The sequence below is a fragment of the Strix uralensis genome, chromosome 2 (assembly GCF_047716275.1).
Source record: "Strix uralensis isolate ZFMK-TIS-50842 chromosome 2, bStrUra1, whole genome shotgun sequence".
Lineage (NCBI taxonomy): Eukaryota > Metazoa > Chordata > Aves > Strigiformes > Strigidae > Strix > Strix uralensis.
Genome location: NC_133973.1, coordinates 105,425,708 through 105,449,380, shown reverse-complemented (window position 1 = coordinate 105,449,380; position 23,673 = coordinate 105,425,708). Strand labels below are relative to the sequence as shown.

General features: G+C 40.3%; 1 protein-coding gene across 1 annotated transcript; it reads right to left on the bottom strand.

Moving 5' to 3' along the window:
• Nucleotides 1-1,324: 1,324 nt before the first annotated feature.
• GPALPP1 (GPALPP motifs containing 1) lies at nucleotides 1,325-23,580 on the bottom strand. The gene is made up of 8 exons (XM_074859627.1): nucleotides 23,429-23,580; nucleotides 17,110-17,254; nucleotides 15,999-16,094; nucleotides 11,940-12,048; nucleotides 8,251-8,385; nucleotides 7,856-8,020; nucleotides 7,339-7,437; nucleotides 1,325-5,109 (listed from the first exon to the last, which is right to left on the bottom strand). Exons 1-8 carry the CDS (start codon nucleotides 23,511-23,513, stop codon nucleotides 4,891-4,893), a joined length of 1,053 nt encoding a protein of 350 aa, XP_074715728.1. The 5' UTR covers nucleotides 23,514-23,580; the 3' UTR covers nucleotides 1,325-4,890.
• Between the last annotated feature and the right edge of the window lie 93 nt (nucleotides 23,581-23,673).

Genomic DNA, 23,673 nt, shown 5'->3' with positions numbered 1-23,673 from the left:
GGTTGCTGAGTTTAGGGTGGTGTCACAGCTCTGCTGCCTTACCATAAATCCTGTTATCAAGCTCCAGGGGGCAAAAGGTCTTCTCTTCCATGAGCTGAGACCAATGTAGTAACTCAACACTTGTTCTCTCTCCATCATGGCTGGACTCAGGCAAATTCCTTCCTGAGCCTAAGCTGGTGATGGGTGGCAATCCCACACAAGCCAGCAAGATCTAAGGACAGATCCTAGGGAACATAAAGGAGTAGCTGCAAAATTCTGCAGTTGGCTGGTTCTTAGAGCCAGGCCACCAGGAGGACTGATGGGGAGAGCTGCAGTGGCTCTTCCAGGGCTCACACAAGTTGAGATGTACATCAAGTGTTTTGTAGCAGCTTAGTTACTGGCAAAAGTAGAGAGCAAGGCTGGAGAGAGAGACAGTCAGGAAAGGAGAGATGTAATTTGCCCCAAGGCTAGGAAGTTGTCAAACTCCTGGTCAGGTGTACACATGCAAGCAAGTGGCTACAATCCTATGAAGTGAAGCAAGCAATTGCAATGTTAAGCAGATGAGAGCCTGGATCAGCCACTTTTTTTTTCCTCCCTCTAAAGTCTGCTTATAATAATTGCTTTTGAATATTTATGTTAGGATTGCTTATTTGAAAGAAGTCACAGCTGCAGCTGCTCCTGCTGAAGTGACAGTCTGTGCTGCTGTCTCCTAGAGACCTTAAGTTCCCACTCTAAAAGAAAGACTTTTTTTTTTTTTTTTTTAATAAGACTTGATTCAAAACGGGTATAATTTCAGAGAGCAATGGGATTTATTACTGCTTTAAAGACCAGTGTAAGAAAACAGATGATCGGAACCACAAGGAACAAAGACGGGATGATGGAGAAAGGACTTCTGCCTGATGCAGTGACAGCCACTGTGGGAGGACCCAGAAGTGGCTGTTGTGAATGGGTCAGCTCTGCACAGGTAATACCTGTCTTCACGTCACAATTGAAAAAGAACAGAAATGCCACATCTGGGTGAGTTATTGTTGAGGGTCACCACTTCCCATTCAGCTGCCAGAGCTGGAAGCACCAGGAAGATGCGTTTCACAGGTGTGCAACAACCGGGGCCTGCACCTGCCTTCCTCACTGACTGCAGTGACACCCTCTGCATTATTGAGCACTGAGGAAAACCTAAAGCTGTTGGCTGAAAGACACCGCGTAACCTTGTTTTTTTCCCCAGCATATAAAATGCTGCACACAATTCATAAGGACGTGTTTTATTTGAGAATTAGGTAATCACACAATTAGAAACTATATGCACTGTATGCGGGTGGGGTGGCTGAAGTTAAGGATGCACGTACAGAAAGTTTTCACAGATTCTGATTTTTAATGCTATATTACTCTTAAATCAACATACAATTTATAATTGGCTGGACAGAAATAACAAAGTTTACATTTCAGAAACAAAACAAGTCCCTGAGCACAAGTAGCCCTGGACTCCTGGAGCCCTCCGGAGCATTTTCAAACTTCTTTTATGCAGAAAACCCCCCTTTCCTACTCAACAGAAACATATCAATGTTTCACCTCAATGTTTCTTTTGAAAAGAAAGCTATTTCGACAATGCTGCTTTTGTGCTATCAACATGACACCATCAAATCCCTAAATAAAATGTATTTCTATTGCTGTTGATTATTTGGGAATGCACTTCATGCAGAAAAGCCAACGCGCACAGTGCATCCACTGACTGCAACAGCAGAAGCAAAAAATAACTCTCTATAAATAGGTGTTTAAATCAGAAGAGCAGAGATTTTCCTCAGGTGACAGTATTGCTATACCATATTCTAACAAAATTTTCCAGATCCAACATCATGGTAACTCAGTATTTTGTCCTGAAGATACTTACAAAGAAATCATTAAGTCTTGTCTTTATTGCTTTTAATTGTTCCTTGGTAACAGCAAATTCAAGAGGGTTTTTTTATTTTTTGCTAATAATATATTCCTTAAAATTCCCCTTAAACATCCAATTTATCATATGCCTACCACAAAAGCCTTCTTTTTATTGACTTCACTATGAATTCCCCACCTATTTGACATCTCAGGAGGGGACACTGCTCTTGAACCGAGATTTTTAACACCAGTTTTAATAAAGGATGTCTATGCCAGCACAAAACAAAGGCGAGAGCTTTAAAATCTAAGCTGATAGGCTTTTCACATCCAGGGAAACCTCCCTGACATTTTTTTACAAAACAGTTTCCTGATGTGCCTGGAGTCAATATGCTGCGACGCAGGCTGGCAGCGCAGAATAGCAATAGAGTCCATTAAATCTGCATCGGGAGCCAGTTACCAGGAACGTTACATAGTAATTATGGTGAGGATTTTCTGTGAAATAAATTCTGTTTTTTCAAATGGGATTCTGAAAAATCATCCATTAACATTTCTGCAGAAATGCTCTACAGCTTGTCCAAATTGTAGAGGACAGCTCATCTTTTCCCACAAAAGCTTACAGACCTTGTAATTTACTAAGTTACTGCTTGTTCTAATGACTATTCCAGGGAATGGTTTGGCATTGGTAAGAGATTAGTTTGTGTATTAATGCAATTTAAAAGTTCACTCAATTTACACAAAGTAATGAAAGCTTAATTTGAACTCTCAACAATTCCACTTTCCCCCTATCTCAAGTTCATAACACGGATTTCATCGAGTCTTCAAGAGGCTGCTTCAGAGCAGAAAAAAAAATTAAGCAGATGAGAGAAAACACATTCCCAACTCACATCAAGGCTTGACTAATTAGAACTGCACACACCACATATGGAAGTGTAAAGTACCACCGCATGACCACAAAGGGCTGCCTGCGCTCCCCTTACAAGAGCTCTCCTCTTGAGCACGCCTCAGAGCCTCCACTCAAACACGGCCTTGGAGAGGGCAGGAGACCATGATGGGGCCAGGGAGGGCAGCAAGCAAACAGCAGGGGTACAGCTGGATGGCAGGATCTGGCCATCTGTGACATCTGATGACTGGTCCTCAGTTTGGAGGAGCAGGGACCAAAGAACAAAAATGAACACAAAGCACAGAGCAACAACAAAATTTTGATACAAGCAGCCCTCATCCCTGCTACAGACTTGTCTGAATCAGTGAGGACTGCACGATGTGCTCATGAGTTCAGCTCTTTCAGCACAAGGCAACACCTGATAATAAACTGATTTCCCAAGGCAGTAGGATTTCCAAAAGTGGGCATAAGGATCATTTTTCGTCAACCATGAAGATTTAGCTAGTCACGCAATGCTCACCCTGTCAGTGCTTTAGTTGCCTAAAAAACCCCTAAACATTCCTAATACTGCCTTTCCAATTAAGAAATCTACATCTGATGAATTGCTAGAGAGATGTTATGTAAGTCCCAGCTGCAGAGGAGCTATCCCAAAAGGGGAAAGAGACAACTCAGAATGTAGAAATCTAGTGAGGCTTTGCTTGCTGAAGCAAAAAAGCACAAGACACTAAGAGAAGTCTGTTTCAGGGAGGAAAAATAAACAACCCTTATTTAAATGCTCCTCTTGCCTCAAAATGAGAAGACTCAGAAACTCAAAACTGATTAAAGAAAAACCAAACATAATACAAAACCAGTCCCTCTTCCTCCTCAAGGTAGATTTTTCAGATAGCAAAATAAATTGTCTAACAAAAAACAGTGCAGTATCTAAATATATTGTACAGAAGCATTCATTTGTGACATTGAAAATTCTCCAAGACTTCTCAGCACATGGAGGCTGTGCCTTGGGCTCATGTGCTCATGCAATAAAATAAGACCAAGTTCTTAGCCATTCATTTCTGGGGCTTGTTGGGGGACTGCTCCGTTAACATGAACCAACCCAGACACTGTCTGTCACAGCCTTTTTTCAAATTATTGAACCCCATGGTATTTAATATGCAAGATGTGTCACACTTCCAGACAAGTTGCCAGCATCTCATATATAAAATTATTTTCATATATAGATACTTTCAGTAGCTTCTCAAAAAGGATTCTAAACATTACTTGAGAGAAAAAGGATGAAAGTACAAGTCTCATTTTAAATAAGTAATACAACTCTCCCTGCAGCTGCTCCGCACACACATAGAAGAGCTAAAGAACTCTAAGCATGGATGCAGATTTTTTAAAATGTAGACTTATTTCCTTTTTGATACCAAAGAGCTGTTCTGCTTTGCAAATTAACTGACAAAACAAGCTTTATTTTGGCTTGATTTTCACATTGTATTTGCTTTAAAAAGATGATTTTCTGATGATAAGCCTTACAAATTGAAACTCAAATCAGATTTTCTCTTCTTGTATGCTACCATTTTATAATTATATCTGCAAATCTTAAGGTTTTACTACTTCTGCTACTATTAGCTCTTCCTGCTGTAGTACAGAAATTATACTGCATACATATAAACCTGTAATTATGTACAGACACAGAATCATAGAAATAAAAGCACCGGGCAGACATAAAAGCTACCATTTGAGTTTATACTCCCCAGCAGGAACTCCAGTCAAGCAATGTCCTGCCCACAAGCCTGAAGGGGATTTTTCCATGGCCTTCAGGTCAGGCTCAGCAAGAATAGCTTAAGCATGGCAGGAGAAAAGGGGAAACTGCCAACTCCATTGCAAGACCAAATCTAGAGCTCCTTAAAATAATACCTATTTTAAGTAATTATTTTTATAGTAAAAAAAAAAAAAATCAGTTTTAAAGTAGCAAATTTACATTATTTTTTTTATACCAGGACTTTACCAGTTTAGTTTTAGTACACATGATCCTCCCTAACAGAGTATTTACAGACAAGGAAAGACAGTTAAAGATCAGGATATTTATTTTGCATACAAATATTTACAGAAAAATACTTACAAAATTAAGTATTCAAAGTTTAATTGACTTCACTTCAAAAAAACTTCATGCTTTTATGTTATAAAAACATATTGCCTTTACTGTGCTCAAATTTACTATTTAGATCTCTGGATTTTCTTATAAGAGCTTTCTTCTGTGCTTCGTCAAATCGATTGATTTTGAGATCCTGATCTCGGTCAAATGGCCTTCTTTCTTGAGGTTTGTTCTTTTCTTCGGACACTTTGCTCTTTAGCTTTTTCTGATGTATGTCCATGAGAGATTCTGACCTCTTCGACTCCTGGAAAAATGAGAAGAAAGAAGAGGAAATAAAGTATTACAAAATACCAACAACGTACAGAAAATCCAAATGGAAAGATTGAAGTTAGGAAGGCTAAAAATTCCAGAAAAAGAAGACAGCTTAGTGCCTGGAAAACAGAATGGTAAATTTAGCATACAAAGAGCAGAAAGCTTGTGTAATCTTATCTACGCTTAACAAAATACTAATAATTCACTGACGTTAAAGATACCCATAATGTTGAATCTCTGCTGACAGTGGAGAAAATAATAAAAATAATGCAAAAGAAATATAAAAGTTGCTCTGCCATTATTAGCAGAGACAAATGAAGATAACACGTCACGAGAGATACCTCAAAGTACAGGGCCAGTTTCTTACACACTTCCCCCTAAGCATCTGGATTTGGTCACTGCTGGGGGCAGGAACAAGCTAGATACTCTTTCGATCTCACTCTCACACACTACTGTGGTTCTAATGTGGGCTCCTAACTTTTCAGTATTTGAATCATCTGTTGCAAGCCCACAGGATAAAGGCACGGGTTTTGCCAAGTCAAGGGCTTTAGTTGTGTTTATTAAAGAGCATGATCCAGCCCAAATAGAACATAACACCTTTGCTGATTTCACTCAGGAGCAGGATTAGTTCTCACAAGACTACATGGCCCCTCCATTACTCAGGTAAAGCGTATTTGTGTATCCCTAAGTAGTCAATTTCTCAGACTCTCAAATCATTACAAACTACCAAAAGATCAGTCCAAACCAATTCTTTCATCAGAAAGAGCAAAAGATGGGCAGCTCTGTTTTCTCATGTCTAGGAACAGGAGATCTTTATTCCAAAGGTTCATTTTCCTTCACACCCTGTGCAAACACTTACTTCAAACACACAAGTAATAATTCATACATGACATAAGAAATTATTCTCATGGAAAACAGAAAATAGACAATACTTATTCATGGTGTAACTGTGTCAGCGTTGACAGAATTGCACCAGAGAACGTATACAGCATCAGCGCTGAAAGAATTAACTGTAAGAAACTATTTTAAGAATTAAAGCTCCTGTTCTATGAAAGTATACTTGATAAAGTTCAGTGGAGAAAGAAATAAGAAAAAATAGAGGAAAAAACTTTAAAAGAAAAAAAACCCACCTGAAAAATCAGAAAAGAGCTGATCTAAAAACCAAATCAGACAAAAACAACCCAAGAAACATTGTTCTTAAACAAGATGCCGCCTTCAATTTTTTTTGAGAGAACTCCATTAACCTTAGAAACACTAAAAGGCCTATATATGTATTATTCTGGCAATGGTACATGAAAATTATTCTACTATATTCATAATGATAGTAAAAACAGACAATACAGAAGAAATTTAAGACAGTACGCTAATAGCTCTGAATTTGCAAGCCTCTAAGTCAAGAGGGACATGTGATTTAATGAACTACAAATAAATTATTAAAAGTGCCAGATAAACTTCAATCATGTAATATAAGCCAAGGCTGCAATTCTCAAGTTAATTATACTCTCAAGAGACCAGACTGCCTTCCATAAGACTTCAGACCATAAATCAGGGAAAAACTGGAACGAACAGCTGTAAGGCAGGCAACAGTCCACATACTCTGGAGGACAGGGCTGGCAGACAGAAAAGTGAGAGGGAATTTGACACGGAATTCAGATTTCTAGTAATCAACACCTGTCTGTGAAAATTATCTGCTTCTGCAGAGAGTGAGGAAAATTTCACGTCATAATGCTGATGTAATGAGCAGTTAATGTAATTAACTACATAGTATAATTAATGCATTGATCTGCTTAGCCCATCAAGCTTCTTTTGGGTTAATGCATGTTTTGTCCTAAAAGTTAAACCTTTACTACTGTTTTAATCTTGGGACGTTGGTAATTCAGTAAAGTAAGCTAATATTTGAATTAAGGTTGTCTACTCCCAGCAACCATGGCTTGATGTGAAGATGATTTAAGGAAAACACCACCTAAAACTGAGACAATATGCACAAACCCCAACTCTGTCCCACTGTTTTCAGCAGCAGCTGGAGGACCCAATTCTGCTCTTGTTGAAGTCAATGGCAAACGTTCTAATGACTTAAACAGCAGCAGGTTTGGGCACTAAAAGCGAAGACTGTAATGGCATCACCATGGAAACCAGCAGCTCTAGAAATGAGAACCAGAAGAAAAGAAGTGAAGAATTAAAGGAAATGCAGGAAGAGGAACTCTGTTGCTATTACACTTACATTGTATGAAGTCACCTGCTCAACAAGTCTCTTGTCTCTCCCAGATAATACAATCTCTTCATTATCCTTACTGGTTGACTTTTTTGCCTCTTCTCTTTCCTGATGAGTAGAAACAAATCACAGGCTACAGTAATCAGAATGTCTGAAGCAAAAAGCAAGGAAATCTATATTTACTTTAATTAAATCTGAAGGGTAGAGGCCATGATAGAGGCCACCAGACATTTTTTTCTCAGCTTGATAAAAGAAGGAATTGGACACACTGTAATTGGAAATTCAATGAGCTGATATTGAGTACCTGACTATGCAGAAGGGAGAGGGAATAAATTAATATCAATGTTACTTAAAATTGTCATTTCCTTGCCTTTACCTTGAAGCCTGAATTAATAACTTTTGATAACAAAGAAAAATCTGGAAAAAAAATTTCATTTAACAGCTCAGGATATCTTTACTTTGTTTTCACAGAATATCAACAACATAAATACTGCCTGCAGGTATATATGAATGAAGAAATGCTCACTTTGGCTTTTCTCTCTCTGTCAGCGGGAGTATCTGTCCAAATAGATCTATCTCCTGGTTTGTCATCAGCTCTTTTCTTGAATGTTCTTGGGCCAAATCCAAAGCTCTTCAATTCAGGTGGAAGCTCTGTCATCCACGATTCCCTGGTAACTTGCTTGGGTTCATCCTTTACAAAGAAATGGGGGTGGGGTGGGCAGAGTAAATAAAGCATAAATCAACAATTGCTGTCTGAATCTCTTAGCTTCCAGCAGAAATCATGGATTTTTCTTTGTCTTAACAATTGCAAACACTTAGCATCCCAAGCAGAACTGCAAATGGGTTAACACAGAAATAGGCAAAGAAAAACACAAATGCAATCCAGCACCAAAATATTAGAAATTAAGAAATCCAACTTACGCTGTCTGCTGAATTAAGTTTTTCCTTCATTCTCTGAGCTCTGCGTTCAAATTCTTTAGTCACATCAGACTCCACTGGTCCTTTTGCAGGCATTGGGCCTATAAGATTGTCTTCTTCCTCACTACTATCTGTTACCTTCCAAAAATAAACATTTCTCTCAACCATAGTGCTAAGACTATCAAGAAACACTTTAGCTTCATAGGATTAGAATGATTTTGTCTAGAAGAGCATATAAACATAATGCAATGCAACTGCCAGTCAGACAACAAAAACTTGGATTAAAACTCCAGATTTAGACCTGTTCTGGCACTTTAGCATGGATACTTAGTCTCCGTCTTTCCAAAAGCACTGTATCTTGTCTGAGACAAAATTGCTGGTAAACACAGTGGCAATACACAAAGTCCTGCTACTTTACATTGCTCTACATGCAGCCACGTGGCCTCTGTGGCTATAGGTAAATTTAAAACACACAAACATACATGTTTGATATTTGGGCTTTACCATCACTAGCAACATCTGGATGCATCTCCATATTAAAGATCACAATTTCATACTGCAAGAACTGTCTTGAGCTGAAATTCTGTAAGGATGCTAGAAAAATTAACTTGCAAGCTAGGGTACAGTGGCATGCATGGTACTACACTCCTGGGTGTACCGTATCTGCCAGTCTAACCTTTTGGTTCCGTCATTCGCTTCTTTGATCCTTTTGGACATTGCATTCTAAGCACTTGGAGAACAGCTCAAAAAACTAGGTTCAAAAGGGACTAGATGTTAGTAAGAATCTTTGTGGATGCCAGGGGTTTTACAGAAAGCTCACAGGTCCCTCCAAGTCAGAGCAGTACAAATGTGGATGGAGGCAGAACTAGACAGAAAATGGTGATGCCACAGCGTGCTGGAAGCAAAGCTAAGGTGCCCACTGTCTATGAAAGTGAAAAGATTTAGCTACAGCCTGAATGCAGGTGATAAAGCCATGGGAGTAGGATGATGACAAGGCTGTATACTCAGGAAGCACAAAGCATTACTTGAGAATACAAGGTGGTGACAAAGAAGTTTCAAATGAAGGATGAAGAAGGTGGGGCAGGGGGTGGTTTGGTTCTGTCATGCCAAACTTTGGTTACCAGGTGGACATCATAGAACCAAGACATGACACCATCAGCACTTAAGGACTCAAGAGCAATAAGTAGTGGAAAACAGTATCAGGAGCATTCTAGGTAAAATAAGGTGCCCGAGGCAGAGGTGACCCAGTGAGTGGAGTATACAAGAATGCAGCACAGAACCTCACTAGAAGAGTCACCTAATGGGAGCACGGGGAATGGAGGATGAGTGAAAGGGAGGAGGAGAGCAGGAAACCCTGCTACACTGCTACACTGAGTTCAAGCCTAATACATCAGGTTGCTCATAGCTGGCTGTAGAGGGATTTGGGCTAAGGAAGACAGCAGGTGTGAAATAAGCCACTTCACTCCTATGTGGGCCATTTGCTACAGAAATTGGTGTGCTTTAATGACACTGCTCCAAACTAGCCAAGCCCACTGGCCCCGTCTGCCTTTAGGAATCAAAGGTATGAACAGCGGTGAAGGCAAGCTTCAGGTAATGACACAGCTACATATGGCTGTGGACCACAAGGTGCAAGGAGAGGCTTAGCAAATTTAATGGCTGTATGACCAGTTGCATGAAATGGATTTGAATGACCAAAGAGGGTGAGAAATAGCTGGTCATTCATAATCACCATCAATGCAAGGTGGTAATGTCAATTTCTCTCATCATTTTTCTCAAAACCAGTTACATAGTCAAGCTTTCACTAGTTATCTACCACTGCAATATTGCTCAACTTTTAGAGAATGGGGAGACTGCATTCTCTCTCGCCCTACTTTTTTAAATGAGCTGGTGGGGAAGAGGAATAACCATCTTGAGAAACCATGGTAGTAAAACACTTCCCTCTCTCTGTGTACAGACAAACAAAAAATGCAAATATGTAAGACTTTCAAAATAAATTGTACTGTAATTAAGGATGAAAGACAAATTCCACGCTGAGTTTTAATTGAAGAAGCACATATCATTTCCTTTCTCATTAGTCTTAAGTTCAACTCACTCCATTACCACCTGCCTCAAACCAGATGAAATTAAACAAACATTAAAAAATACTGCCTTGAAGTTTGAAGGGGAAATCGATATAAAGTGAAGAGTCAGCATGCAATACAATGCCTCTGAAGATGTACTAGAATACAAAATAATTGAATAAATTAAAACAAAATTAAAAAAATACTCATCATATTAAAAGGTAAAATTATTAGGAAGACAGAAAAAATAAAATAAGGTAAGTTCTGTAATAGCTATAACAAAGCTGATGCTAGAATATCTATTTAGGGGAAAAGAGACTTTTTTATTTGTAAAATACATAAGCAAACCAGTTTTGACATCCCTGCCTCAAGAGATCTGTCATCATGATAAATTGCTTAATCGTTATTTGGAGTTATAATACAATGAGTACCTTAAAAATGTCACACAATCATTCATCATGAATGATTATGACAACACTTGCTATTGGAGGCTAGAGACTGATACACTTCACCACTACTTATCAAAAAAGTGAAGTTCCAGAGCAGCCTTTGCCTCACTCCTTCCTAGCATGTCTAGCATGTCCCACAGTGTCTGGGAGTTAAACGTAAAAATGTTTTAGAAATAAACAAAATAACTGTTAATTCTCACAAGGAATTAATATTTCATTCACAGCATGAGAGAGATTCAATTGCCTAAACACTGGTGTCCAGCACCATTTTTGATGTCTTAGGGTATCCTGCCTGGCTTAAGAGGTGCTGCTCAAGAAGGATGCAGGCTCCTCTAAAGGTGCTACTCCCTGTCTGACAGCCAGCTGCAGACGATTCAGATACTTCAGAATGGTACTAGAGACCCATGTTTAGGGAGCTGAATCTTCCCCATATTTCTAGCTGTATTTTATCACACATCGCATTCCTGAATGTTCTTTAGTAGTACATGCATTACTTTGCTAGGGATTAGACTAGGACTTCTATTTAGCTTTTACCTAACCTGATGAGAACAGTCAAAAAACATGAACCAAAAAATTATGTCAGTGTCACTGTCCTGCTCTGCCTTACTCCCAGTTACAGGTATCATCTTGCTATTGGTAAGAACAATTAGTGACATTGTAGCATTATTCCTGATTGCGTTCTTTTGGATAAACTTATTTAATGCATCCACTAATAAACATTTTTAAGGAGGTGAAGATATGTGAAATATTTGATCATTTTGCTCCCCTGTCAGCAAAGGAGTAAAAGTACAAAAAAAAAAAAAAGTTACCTTATTTCTTTAATGTCTTTAAAAATTTGAACTTTGCCAAGATGTTCAGTTGTGAAGGACGTCACATCAAAAGAAAGAATGAAAAAACATCAGGAAGGATTACTGTGACTGTAGTTTTGGATGCCTAGATCTCGTGTTAAGCGAGTGCATCATCTGTCTAACATCAAAATCACAACAAACCAGACCAGCCTTTTTCTTTTTTAAGGCTTATCTATGCTTCAGTATTTGACTCAGACAAAAATATGCCAGACACTTTTTGGTCTAAAATTAAATTGTCATGCTGAAAAGTATGTCTAGTACACTTTTTCAGGCTCCTACTTGTTTAAGCATTTCAGATAGCTTGTACTAAAACAAAGGCTTCTGCTTTCACAAACCTGGGTACGGAATTCTGATGAAACAGACGGTCCTATAGAACATCTGCTATTCCTGGTGTCCTGCAAAGGTTTCCTAAAGCCAGGTGGTAATGCAGGACCTATAATGGGCCTTGAGGGAGGAAAAAAAAAAAAGAAAATCTTAGTTTTAAGTTGAGGGGAAAAAAAGAAAAGGAAGTAACATAACCAAGATGGACTGTACATTAAATGACTGCTTGCTGTAGGAAAAAAAAAGTAATAGTTTAATATAAAAATAAAAAGCTGATGAGAAGTGTTATTCTCTTTCCTCCCCATGCCAACTGTGCCCTCTATGTGCACACCACAGAAATAACTGAGTAAGAAGAGTTTCTCCATTTTCCATAAGGACCTCTGCAGATAGTTGGGATGCAAGAAAACCAGGAAAGTTGCAACACATAGTCAAGGAAATTCACTTTCTTCTTCCCTAGCTTCCTTCACCAGATTAAAGAGCAATGAAAGGTAGGAGGACAAATATACGCTATTCTTCCTCTAGCAACAAAGCCAATTCTGTTCATTCTTGCCTTGCACCACAGTTCCACTGTCCTTCAATAAACAGTGAACTGTTCTGATTTTAAGTTTATTTTCCCTTGGTGTGGGGATGAGAGAAGAAAAGTTTTGTGATCCCAGGTAACTTCACTGATTTGTTTTCACACAGCAGCTCTGCAAGCAGTATAATTCAGTTGTCTCCAGGAACACAGAGAGGTGAGAATCTCTTTTCAATGGTGAAAACAGTTCAAAGCATACTACAAACTGTGCTTGCAGGACTGAAAAGACTTTTGAATATGAGTTCCTCTTCATAATTCACCATCATATTTTTAAAGCTAATAAAAGCTAACTAAAACCCCAAACAATTATCACCTGAAGAAATATCCAAGTGACAGTATCCTCACAACATATCAGCCGCGACTTTGTTTATTATGATCTTCAGTTTCTGAGCTTTAGGGCAATCAAACGTAACACAACATGAATTGAATTATGCTAATTATGGTCTTCTACTAAATCCCACATAATCTAATCAGTACAGCCCCACTGCAGTGGTATTATTGCAGGATTTGAAGAGGGGAAATAAAAAGCAGAAAGTCCTGCCAGAAAGCCAACCACAGATAGACAGTCAAGCGATAAATGTGAGCTCAGGCCAGGACAAGAGTACTAGTGAGGTTTCAAACACAGGCAAGAGGTCTGGGTTAAATTTGAAGTTCCACCCCCACCTAGCTGCTGCAAAAAATAAGCAGCTTTTATTTTCCTCTGTTCCCTTCTGACTGCTTTCTTGTTAAGACCGTATTTTAAATTCCCAATATAAAGAGATTGAATTTAAACCTATATAGATATGGCCAAAATAATGTTTTATTTCAGTATACAAGTACCTTTATTTTGCATGGAGAGACAGCTAAGCCATACTATAAAAAAGCTTTCTACAAAAATACATAAGAACGTCTACGTTGTGGGCTGTATCTGTGCAACTTGTGAAAAAGAGCAGATCTTAAAATCTCTGCGTTGTTTCTGTAACTGCTCAAAGGCTCTTCCAAGGAATAGAAAAATGGTTCCCATATTCATCCCTCCCACGCTTTCCATTTCTATGTTGTTTTTTTTTTTCCCACGTGAATAACCCTGTTGCTCGGGTCTTTGCAGCACACAACTGACATGATTCTTGACAGTTTCCTGGATGTCCAAAGGCTCTCTGAACAGGTGAAGTGAATCTAAATAAAGCTCTATTAGTTGGCAACTTCGGTACCTACCTATACACATTCAAAAAAACACCCCAAACTTATCATGAATTAAGCTTTCATTTAAGGAATACTGAATTTCATATATGGCAAAGAATGCTTTCCTGTTGTTGGACTCGGAGTCCTTGCTAATGCATGTTTCAAGATGGGTATTTCAGCATTCTTCTGATGTATAACATAAAATTTTTTAAGATAACCTTTGCTCTTTACCTTGAGGTATGAATATTTCAGGAATATTTACGAGTGCTACAACTCTGTCTAACACTGATAACCAGCAATATCCTTTCCAAAGTTGAAGGAAATCTGTTCATATATAGATTTTATGCTGGAATGATTCAAACAAATTTTAACAAGCTGCAAATTGCCACATGAGCTGCTCCAAATCATGAATAAGTTGCTTTGACAAGTCTGGAAAAGATGCAACAGAACAAAAGCTTTTCTAAAAGAACGAGTATGTCACACAGAGCTTATAAACAGTATGTCCATACATTGAAACAAACAAAAATTTGTTTCAATTATTCATGGCTAGATCATCAGCTGGCAATCTGCTCAACACTAGGGGCAATGCAGCGGGGAGACATTTAACAGCATTGTGTCTACACCCTGCACAGCGTGTACGCCTCAGTGTGTCAGCACAACTAGACTGCCAGGTGTATGGGGGGTGGAAGATAGACAAGGATCTTCCCACACATCACACCTTTCCCACCTATTCAGAAAACCAGCCTGGGTGCAAAACAGCTCTGCTCAATCTGCCTTCTCAGTACGTGCTAGGAGCAGTTGTATGGTGAGCTAGGACAAAAAAACCCTCAACAAAACTAGCAAGTGCCTTTTACTGCTTTAATCTCATACTCAGAGACACAGAGCAGACTTTTGCCCTCTGAATGTAAATGCAAATTATCTAGCATTTTGGAAATAAACTGCTAAGCAGAAATAAAAGTTGGGTGAACATACAAAAGACTAAGATTATATGATGGGTGACCAGCTGTGTTACTGCTCATCTCTCTAACCTTCAAACTACAAGTTGCCTCTCTTCTTCCTCTTTTCTTTTGCACACTTTGATATAACATTTTACCACAGGAATATTCATGCCAAAAATCAAGAAAGCAAGAAGGCTACCTCCGCTGATATTAAAAGCTACAAGCATTTATTTGCTTTATTAGAGATCACATTCTTTTTAGTGACTTTCTAAATTTTAAAGCTTAAATAACACATTGGGCACATGAAACACAAGCTAAAAAAATGCTAGTTACTCTTGGGACCATCAAAGCACCAAACGAGCCCACTGATCATGATACCCACAATTACAAATGAGTTTGTTGATCACAGCAAAGTGTAACCAAACAGATACGAAGAGGATATTTCCAAATAACCTTAGTTACATAAATTCTTGTATTTCTAACTGCTGCCAAGCATCATAAAAATTTACCCAAACAAAAAAAAATGTCAACTTTGAAATCTCCTTTGAGATGGTATACTACACATATAGCTTGACAACAAATTGAGTCACTTTCCTAGAATTAAGAACTCATACCTGACAGGTGCATATTGATTTAATTTATCTACCAGCTCCCTATTGCTCTGAGGAAGGTAATAGTGATCAGGGGACTCTCTCGTACCTTTCATCAATAAGCATCCCCCTGGAAGTACCAATTTCACTATGGGTTATCATTTCAAATTATAGAAGGAAGTACCCGGATTGATATAAAGACTAGAAGGCTGTGAGCCATGGTTAAGTTCTGCATAGAAAATCCATATTTTATAATTGCATGCAATCAAATGGAAAGTTTCCTGATAGAGGCTATAAATAACGCTTATTTGCTTAGCTATGACAGCTTGCTTTCTAGAAACCTATACTGTTCAGATTAGTTTTCCACCTGGAGACACATAAACAATAATCCTTGGCGCATTAGCAAACGACAAATCCAACAATCCGCATTGTATTGTAACACAGAAAAGCTAACTGTCCTACTCCCTCGCAGCCCAGAATGAACTACAGAACTATGGGTCCTTGAATCTGTAATTTGTTTTTTCTTATGATAGATCTCAGAGCAGGCAGAAAAGGAAGAATTCGACATTAAAATACAGATCAGACAATTCACATTTTTCCTTTTTCTCTCCAACCTTCCAACCAGGACTAGGAGGGCCATGTGTTCTGTTTCAAGGGAATGCTGTTGCTGTTCCAGAATGTGGAGGAAGCAATTCTAATCATATGAATCTGAAGTGCACAACTGAAGTGTTCTGTAATAGTGACACAAAATATTTTATCTAAAATAATTGTGTTTTAAGGAAAAGAGTCTGAATGTAATTCCATTTTAATTACCTCTCTGGAGAATCATCCTGTTTTTTAAATCCAGGAGGAAGAGCAGGCCCAAAAAAGCCATCATCATCATCATCTTCATGAATTCTTTTCAGCTTTCTGCAAATACAAAGATTTCACTTAATAATTACCTTGACATGTATAGCAATTATCTACATTTTAAAAAGGGAAAAAAAAACCCTATAAAATTATTTCAGACAGTTTTATGTACTAAATATCCTGCTGTTACCAAGGAAACAGTGCAAAAGGATCCAAAATAATTTGAAGCAATTAAAAAATTGGGAGCATAAGCTTCACTCCAAAAATGCTCTGACATTTAAAAAAACATTAAGGATGCTTTTGCTGTAGAAAGAAGAGTAGTATAATGTTGAAATACCAGTTTCTAGTCACAAAGTGACTTTAAATTCAGCACACGTTCTCCATTTTTATACACTGTCTGCATTTTGACTAGTATTTTTCCCAGTTAAATTCTAATTAACTGAAAAACTGTTCAATAAGACAAGGAAAAAAAGAGAGTAATAATTACTCTAACACTCATTAAGATGATATAATACCCTTCCAAGTCCCTTATACAAGGCCTAGCACAAATACACAAGTTCTTAACAGAGCAATTGTGAGTAATCAATCTCACCAAATGAAAGTATGTGCAGACTCCTGTTATTTGCTAAACAATTTTTTTTTATTAGAGTTGACTTAATTGAATGCATAAATTCATGCCCATAATAGTTCTTATGACTTCTCAATGAGAGGTAGTATACCAGAAACAGGGCAAAACTCAAGTACCAAACACTTACATACATGATAGGTGGTGTCTGTCCTCAGTATAAACAAGCAAAACATTAAAGATTTTATTATTTTAATTGCAGAACTAAAATAAAACATGTAAATACAGAGAATTGACTGCCCTAAATAACTTAATTCCACTGTAGGGTGTCAAACAGGTCAGCTGAACATTCTTGACCGCAAACAACATGCAGAACATCATCGAGTTTTACGCAGGTACAGGGTTTACTTTTTTATTTATATGAAATACTGTCCCTTCCTCATAATTTATGCAGACACATTTCATTTGCAATACGATGTAAATATACAAATAACTGAAGCACAGACTTACTTGGGTGCTGGACCTCCTTCTGCCTCCTCTTCAGAATCGCTGTTTGCATCTCTGGGTAGAGGAAGAGATTCCGAGTCGTCATCACTGTCAGGAGTTTCTGAGCTACAGCTGCTTTTATAGCCTGGGGGCAGTGCTGGTCCTGCAACTGAACATTCAGAGTTATTTGGGATACTTATTAAACATTTCAAATGAGCATGCTCTATCTTGCTATTCCCAAAACACGTATCTACCTAGAATTAAGTTTATTCAAACATTGCTCTGACTAGCATTTAGAGAAGATATCTAAACAAACTTCTAGAAGTTATTTTTTTCAGCATCATATTTCAATGAACAACCCCTCCTGAATTAAATTAGCACATCACTAATCTGTTACTACATGAGTGTCTCCTGGAACAGGATTAGAAAGCGCTGTATTATCTAACAACTGGTTTACAATGCACATGCTATAAACTGGCATATTTAAAATAAATCACCACCTTAATAAAGCATTTGAAGCTTTCTAGCGAAGAATCACATTATTTGTACATACACAGAATGGGAGACCATAGATTCGTGGAATTTAATTGCCAGCCTGTTTTAGGAATGGTTTAACAATTAAGATTATTCCCAGTTCAGCTAAGCATGAACAGCAGGTACAGACTTAAGCACTCTGCTGAAAAATGGATGAATTAGGCATTCAAATTTCAAAGAATTGTTGCTGTCAGAAGGCCAGAGCAGTGGATGGAGATCTCATGCTCCAGTCAACCTTTCACCCTCTGGAGTAATGAGGAAGGGGGGGGTACCCCAGCAAAGAAAAAATTCAGACGCTAACACTGCTTACCGGCCTCAGCTGTTTCTGGCACTGTCCCCACTAGCAGGCACAGTTCTTCATAGACTTATTTGGACATAGTACCATGTACACTGGGTCCAGAAGCAGCTTAGCCACTGACCTGACAGCAAACGGCCCCCAAGCGAGACACTTAACACAGATACCCTCACAGGCTCAATCAACACAGAGCCAGCTGGAATAAGCAAAGACCAGCAACAGTTGCAGGAGAAGAGCCCTTCCCAGATCCAGGGCAGCGCATGCAGGGCCAGCACCATTTACACACACAGCACGAATAGCCATCTGATATAATGGAGATCTGATCCTACTGATGATTTAGCATCCTAAAACACAGACACTGTTCCTCCTTTTAATATTTCAAGCACTGAGTCCAAGAATGACAGGACAGAAAGATGTTTTGGTGGGGAACATTGTTAGCTTTATGAATAGCCAAAGGTTAGATGAAAAGATGAGGTGCAATAAAACCACATAAATGAAGGGGACCAGGAAATTACATCTCCAGTTAAAGAACTATGACTTTTTGATGGTGTAAAATAAAACCTGATACAGATTATGGTCCATTGTTAGCTGACAAAGGCTATGTAGAAACTGAGTCCTTCAAGTGAGCTTCATAATGCTTTTACTCATCTATAGCACAAGACACAGAGCAAGGACAGTCTACTCGTTACAAAGCATCCAGACAGATCCGCCACTTATTTTGTTTTCTGTTTTAATGGGAAAGACTTTAACCAGGACATACAAATCCATTTCAACACTTAGAAAAAAAAAAACCCACACAACATCACAACAGATGAATGATACATAGGACTAAAAGACTGCTATCAAGAAGTCTCCCATTTCGGTATGAGAAACATCACTGGGTAAAAAGCACTTAAAAACCAGACAAAACCTGCACAACAGTTTTCTCCAGCCAGCTGGTGCCCTGATACCATGAAGCTCTGAATGCAGATAAGTAAGAGACAGGACTTGGAGTGAAAGGAGTAAACTGAGATGCAATTTGATTAATCTGATACTGCAGAGGAAGAGAGAAATTGAGAGCAGCTTTGTGAGCTGGAAAGAACTAGTAAAATCAAAACTATTTAAGGAAGGAGAGTGGTCCCACTGATACGTTGTTCAACATCAGGGCTAACTTACATGATTTGCTTTCTATCCCAATTCCTCTCCATTATGCCAGCACAACTGTTTGCGTGGGCTATGCAATGAACTGGATCAGGGAACTTAGGAGGCATAAAAATAATGCTGTAAAACCCAGCATTCCCCTGAAAGAACTGTTTGTTCATGGAATTGCAGCCTAAGCAGGACAACCAGAAATAAAATAGAGACAGAGACTGGTTCATGAAGGGAAAATGGCATTTAAAGCCTGGGGAAGGAAAAGTCATTGGACATGGTGAAAGAAGTGGAGGAGAACGAGACTTGGGAGAATGGGGATTAAAAATTAATACGGTCGTGGTACTGACTGAGACTGATAATCAGCACAGGTGAGGATACAGCTATGCATCAGGTTGGGGTGGGGAGCTGCAGGAATGAGTAGAGAGGAAGGAATGGGAATTGATGCTGAGAGCAAAGAAAGGAAACAGTAAGGAGGGAGGGCAAGATCTAATGGGAAGTCTGTGAATTAAATTCCCTGAAAGCCACCGAAAAGTGGACAGATACAGATCAAAGGAGGAATGGAGGAGAGCTCAGAATCTCAGGAAACTAAAACCAATGAGATGAGGGGAGAGAAATGGTTGTAGCAGTGGTAGAGCAACAGGAAAGCGAGGAAGTAACCGGAACTCAGAACAATTCAGAGCAGGACCGTGGGGTAAGAGAGTGTGAGAAGAAAATTTTTGGGATGGAGAGGAGAGAAACAGAGCCAAGGATACGTCTCAAGTCAGACTGAAGGGAATGGTTCACAGCTGTTAGAAGTGGCCATTCTACTATTGTTGCTCTGACTTGCCCTCTCCACTGAGCTGGTTCTGGTGACTATCCACCTGAAAATGAAGTAATTTCAATTCAGAAACCAAATTAAAAACTACGTTTTGATTTGGCTTTGCTAGGTTATTTTCCATTGTATTTGGCGATTCTAAGCAATCTACCATGCCGTCAGACAGGCACTGGGAACCCCTCAAGGACAGACAGGAGTAGGGCCTTTCACCTTCAGCAGCAGTGAAAGATCAACTCTGACACATCACATCAACGCATCTGCACTTTAACAAATGTGGCCTCAATGCCGAAATAGATAAAACCCCCTTCTGCATCTCTGGTTATTTTTAGCCATTCCCTAGCATTTCTCTCCTGCTGGTACAACAACAGCACAGAGGTAGGGACAAATGGGTCAAAGGAAGTATGATTCTTCCAGCAGAAGCACATTTAGGCCAGCTCTGGAGGATCATCATGAGATAAAGAATCAGGAGATGACTGTGTCCCATGGGTTGGACAGTGACAAGCTGAAGAAGGAAAGGTAATGGATTTACTAGGGATGAACTTCTGAGTCTGTCCAACCACCAGTTGCTCCCATCCTGGTCCTGGCAAAGTCCATTTCATCTGCTCCTGTGCTGACCTACCGTCGGAGCAGCAACTGGCACTTTACCTTGGTTATTCCCTTATCTTCCGAGTCAGGGATAAACAAGGAAATGAACAAATGAGCTTTTAACCCTGCTCATGTCTCACAGTGCAAAACACCATGTTAACATCAATGTGATTACACAGGATACAATTACTACATCTTCAGTTATAATTCATTTAAAAAAAAAAAGGCAAAAATTTGCATGCTCTAAGTTACAACCATTAACAGAGCTGTTATGTCAGGGGTTGGAACTAGATGATCTTTAAAGGTCCCTTCCAACCCAAACCATTCTATGATTCCATGTTATCCATATAAAGATGAAAGAAATGCAGATTTAAGAATGGATCAGCAGACATTTATTTTGTTCACTACATCTAGCACGGCAGTGTCATATTGCAGACTGAAGACAAATGCTTATCTGGCAGCCAAGAGGGCAAACTGCACCCTGGGGTGCATCCAACACAGCATGACCAGGCGGTCAAAAGAGGTGATTATCCTGCTGTATTCAGTGTTGGTGCGGCCTCACCTTGAGTACTGTGTGCAGTTCTGAGCCCCACAATTTAAGAAGGACATGAAGGTACTCAAATGCATCCAGACGAGAGCAACAAAGCTGGTGAAAGGGCTGGAAGGAATGTCCTGTGAGGAGTGGCTAAGGACTTTGGGCTTGTCTAGTTTGGAGAAAAGAAGGCTGAGGGGTGACCTCATCCTCTCTACAGCTTCCTGAGGAGGGGAAGTGGAGAGGGAGGTGCTGAGCTCTTCTGCCTGGGATCCAGTGATAGAACACGTGGGAATGGTTCAAAGCTGTGCCAGGAGAGGCTTAGACTGGACATTAGGAAGCATTTTTTTACTGAGAGGGTGATCAAACACTGGAACAGCTTCCTAGAGAGGTGGCCGATGCCCCAAGCCTGTCTGTGTTTAAGAGGGATTTGGACAATGCCCTTAACAACATGCTTTAACTTTTGGTCAGCCCTGAACTGGTCAAGCAGTTGGACCAGATGATCATCGTAGGTCCCTTCCAACTGAAACAGTCTATTCTATTCTTTTATATTATAGTTCTGAATTAAACCTTTTTGACAGAGTTCTCAGAATGGCTGCTCAAAGTCCTACTTCGTTGCTGTTGGGAGGCAGAAACTATTAAAGTAGAATAAAAAAACCAAGCGTTCTTAAAGAAAAGCAAAGAGCAGCTCAAATATCAGTGAGATCAGAAGGAAAGAAAACCTACTGAAAAAGCCATTTAGCTTTAAAAGGTGAAGTATCTCTTGAAATAGCTATAGAATACACGAGGAAATAGTTACAGAACAACTTCTAGGGCCATTCTGTCTCAAGACCCAGCAAGTGTTACAGCGCAGAAGACGCCTGTGGCAGCCCCACTACACCATTTTGGCACTCAGAACCTCCAGGCACAGGGCTCCAGCTGGAGCTGTACTTCTGTACAACAAAGTGTGTTACGTCAAAGTACTTGCTCTCTCTTCCTCCTCTGCACCGCAGCAGTATGCCTCATGTGTTGAGCAGGTACACTCAGTTGTTGTGCCAAGCTATTATAAGTCAGGAAAAGTTTATAGAAGTTATAAAAACAAATAAACAACCCCCCAGTTGTTGTTTTTTGGTGGGTTTCATGGTTGCTTTTTTTTTTTTAAAAGCAAATGAATTCCTTCATCCAGTTCACACAGAAATCCCCAAGCAGATCTGCCAGTGTAACTGTACTACGATAAAGCAGATGTACAGTGGACCAAAGAGTAGACAAACTAGGCTGGATAACCTAGACTAGATACTGCCAAAACACTTGGTATCATGAAACCACAGCCTAATGATAAGGTTAACTTATTTTGTTCAGTGGATTCATACACAATATAGATATTTGCAACACATATCAGTACGTTGATAGAAAGTGAGTAAGCCATCAACACAGATATGAATAGGAAAGGCTGCACCATCTCAAGCAAGCCTGTAGTCTGGGCTTCAGTACAAAGCCAAGCCATGGACCTGGAGCTTGATGTTGCTATGGTGTCAACTAAGGCAGCAGCTTTGCTCTCCCTTCCTATTGCTCCCTCTTCTGGATTAAAAAATTAGAAGAACAGATGAGCACGGCAAACCTTCCCAATCGGAGCTGCTTTGTTTGGAATAACCCAATGCTCACTGAAACACTGCCAGAAATTTAATATATATACTAGTGACTTGAACCTGGATTAAAGACAGGGAGTACTAACGCTCGAACTGCTACTCCCAGAGATATTATTGACACAGAACGTGCAAGAATTTAAGTGGGGGCAACTGAGCTGCACTGCAGAAGAGCCAGCCTGCCAGTCTCCAAGACACCCCACTTCTGCTGTGACTGCTCTCAACCCGGCCGGTGAGGCACCCCAGCCCCCCTGATCACAAGCCAGGTCTGCACCCCGAGGAAAGCCGACTGAAAAACGATAGTTTCATGAAGTGTTTTGGTTTGACAAGGGAAAGCAAGCTCCAAATACCTAACCACCACACCTTCTTTTTCTGCTCGCTAACTTCACACTCACAGCTCCTAAAGAACACAGGCCTAAAAGCGCATATGCGATTTGAGCAAGAAAATCATAACCAAATCAACGCAGTATTTTTTTAAAAACATGTTTTAGACCGTTTCATATCAGTAACACCCCATCAGATTCCTTTCCTCCGAAAAAGTCAGTACAAAAAACACCCGTGAAGCTGAGCTCCGCCGAGGCGCCCCACTGGCGCAGCCCGAGCTGTGGAACACTCGCGGCGCAGCCACGTTACTCCCCGCCCCCACGGAGCGGCCGCGCCCCGCCACCCTACGCCGTTTTCAGCACCGCCGCGCCCCGAGGCTGGTCCCCGCCGCGCCCCTGCGGACCGGCGAAGCGCGGGGGCACGGCCCGGCCCCACAGGGGCCTGTCCGCGCCTCCCGGCGGGGCGGGGCGAGGCGGGGGCCGCCCCCAGCCCCCCTCGCGCCTTACCCTGGCTGAAGTCCTCATCCGGGTCCGCCTCGGCGCAGCGCGGGAAGCCGGGCGGCAGCGCGGGGCCGATGAGCTCGCGGGCCATGGCGGCGCCCGGCGCATGCGCACCGCGGCCCTCGCGCGCGGCTCGGGAGCGCAACCCGGCCCCTCTGCCCCGTCCCACTCCGCTCCCCGCCCCGCCCCTCCTCACTTCCGGCGCTACCGGATGACGTCATGGCCGCCCTGGCCGGGCAGGCTTAACCTGT

What these genes read in the sequence shown, in the direction of transcription:
- GPALPP1 (XM_074859627.1), bottom strand. Translation starts at nt 23,513, where the DNA reads ATGGCCCGCGAGCTCATCGGCCCCGCGCTGCCGCCCGGCTTCCCGCGC. An exon ending in GGATGAGGACTTCAGCCAGG is followed by an intron (nt 17,255 to 23,428) that starts GTAAGGCGCGAG and finishes CTGAATGTTCAG; the next exon opens with TTGCAGGACCAGCACTGCCC. An exon ending in CATCAGAATTCCGTACCCAG is followed by an intron (nt 8,386 to 11,939) that starts GTTTGTGAAAGC and finishes TATTTTTGGAAG; the next exon opens with GTAACAGATAGTAGTGAGGA.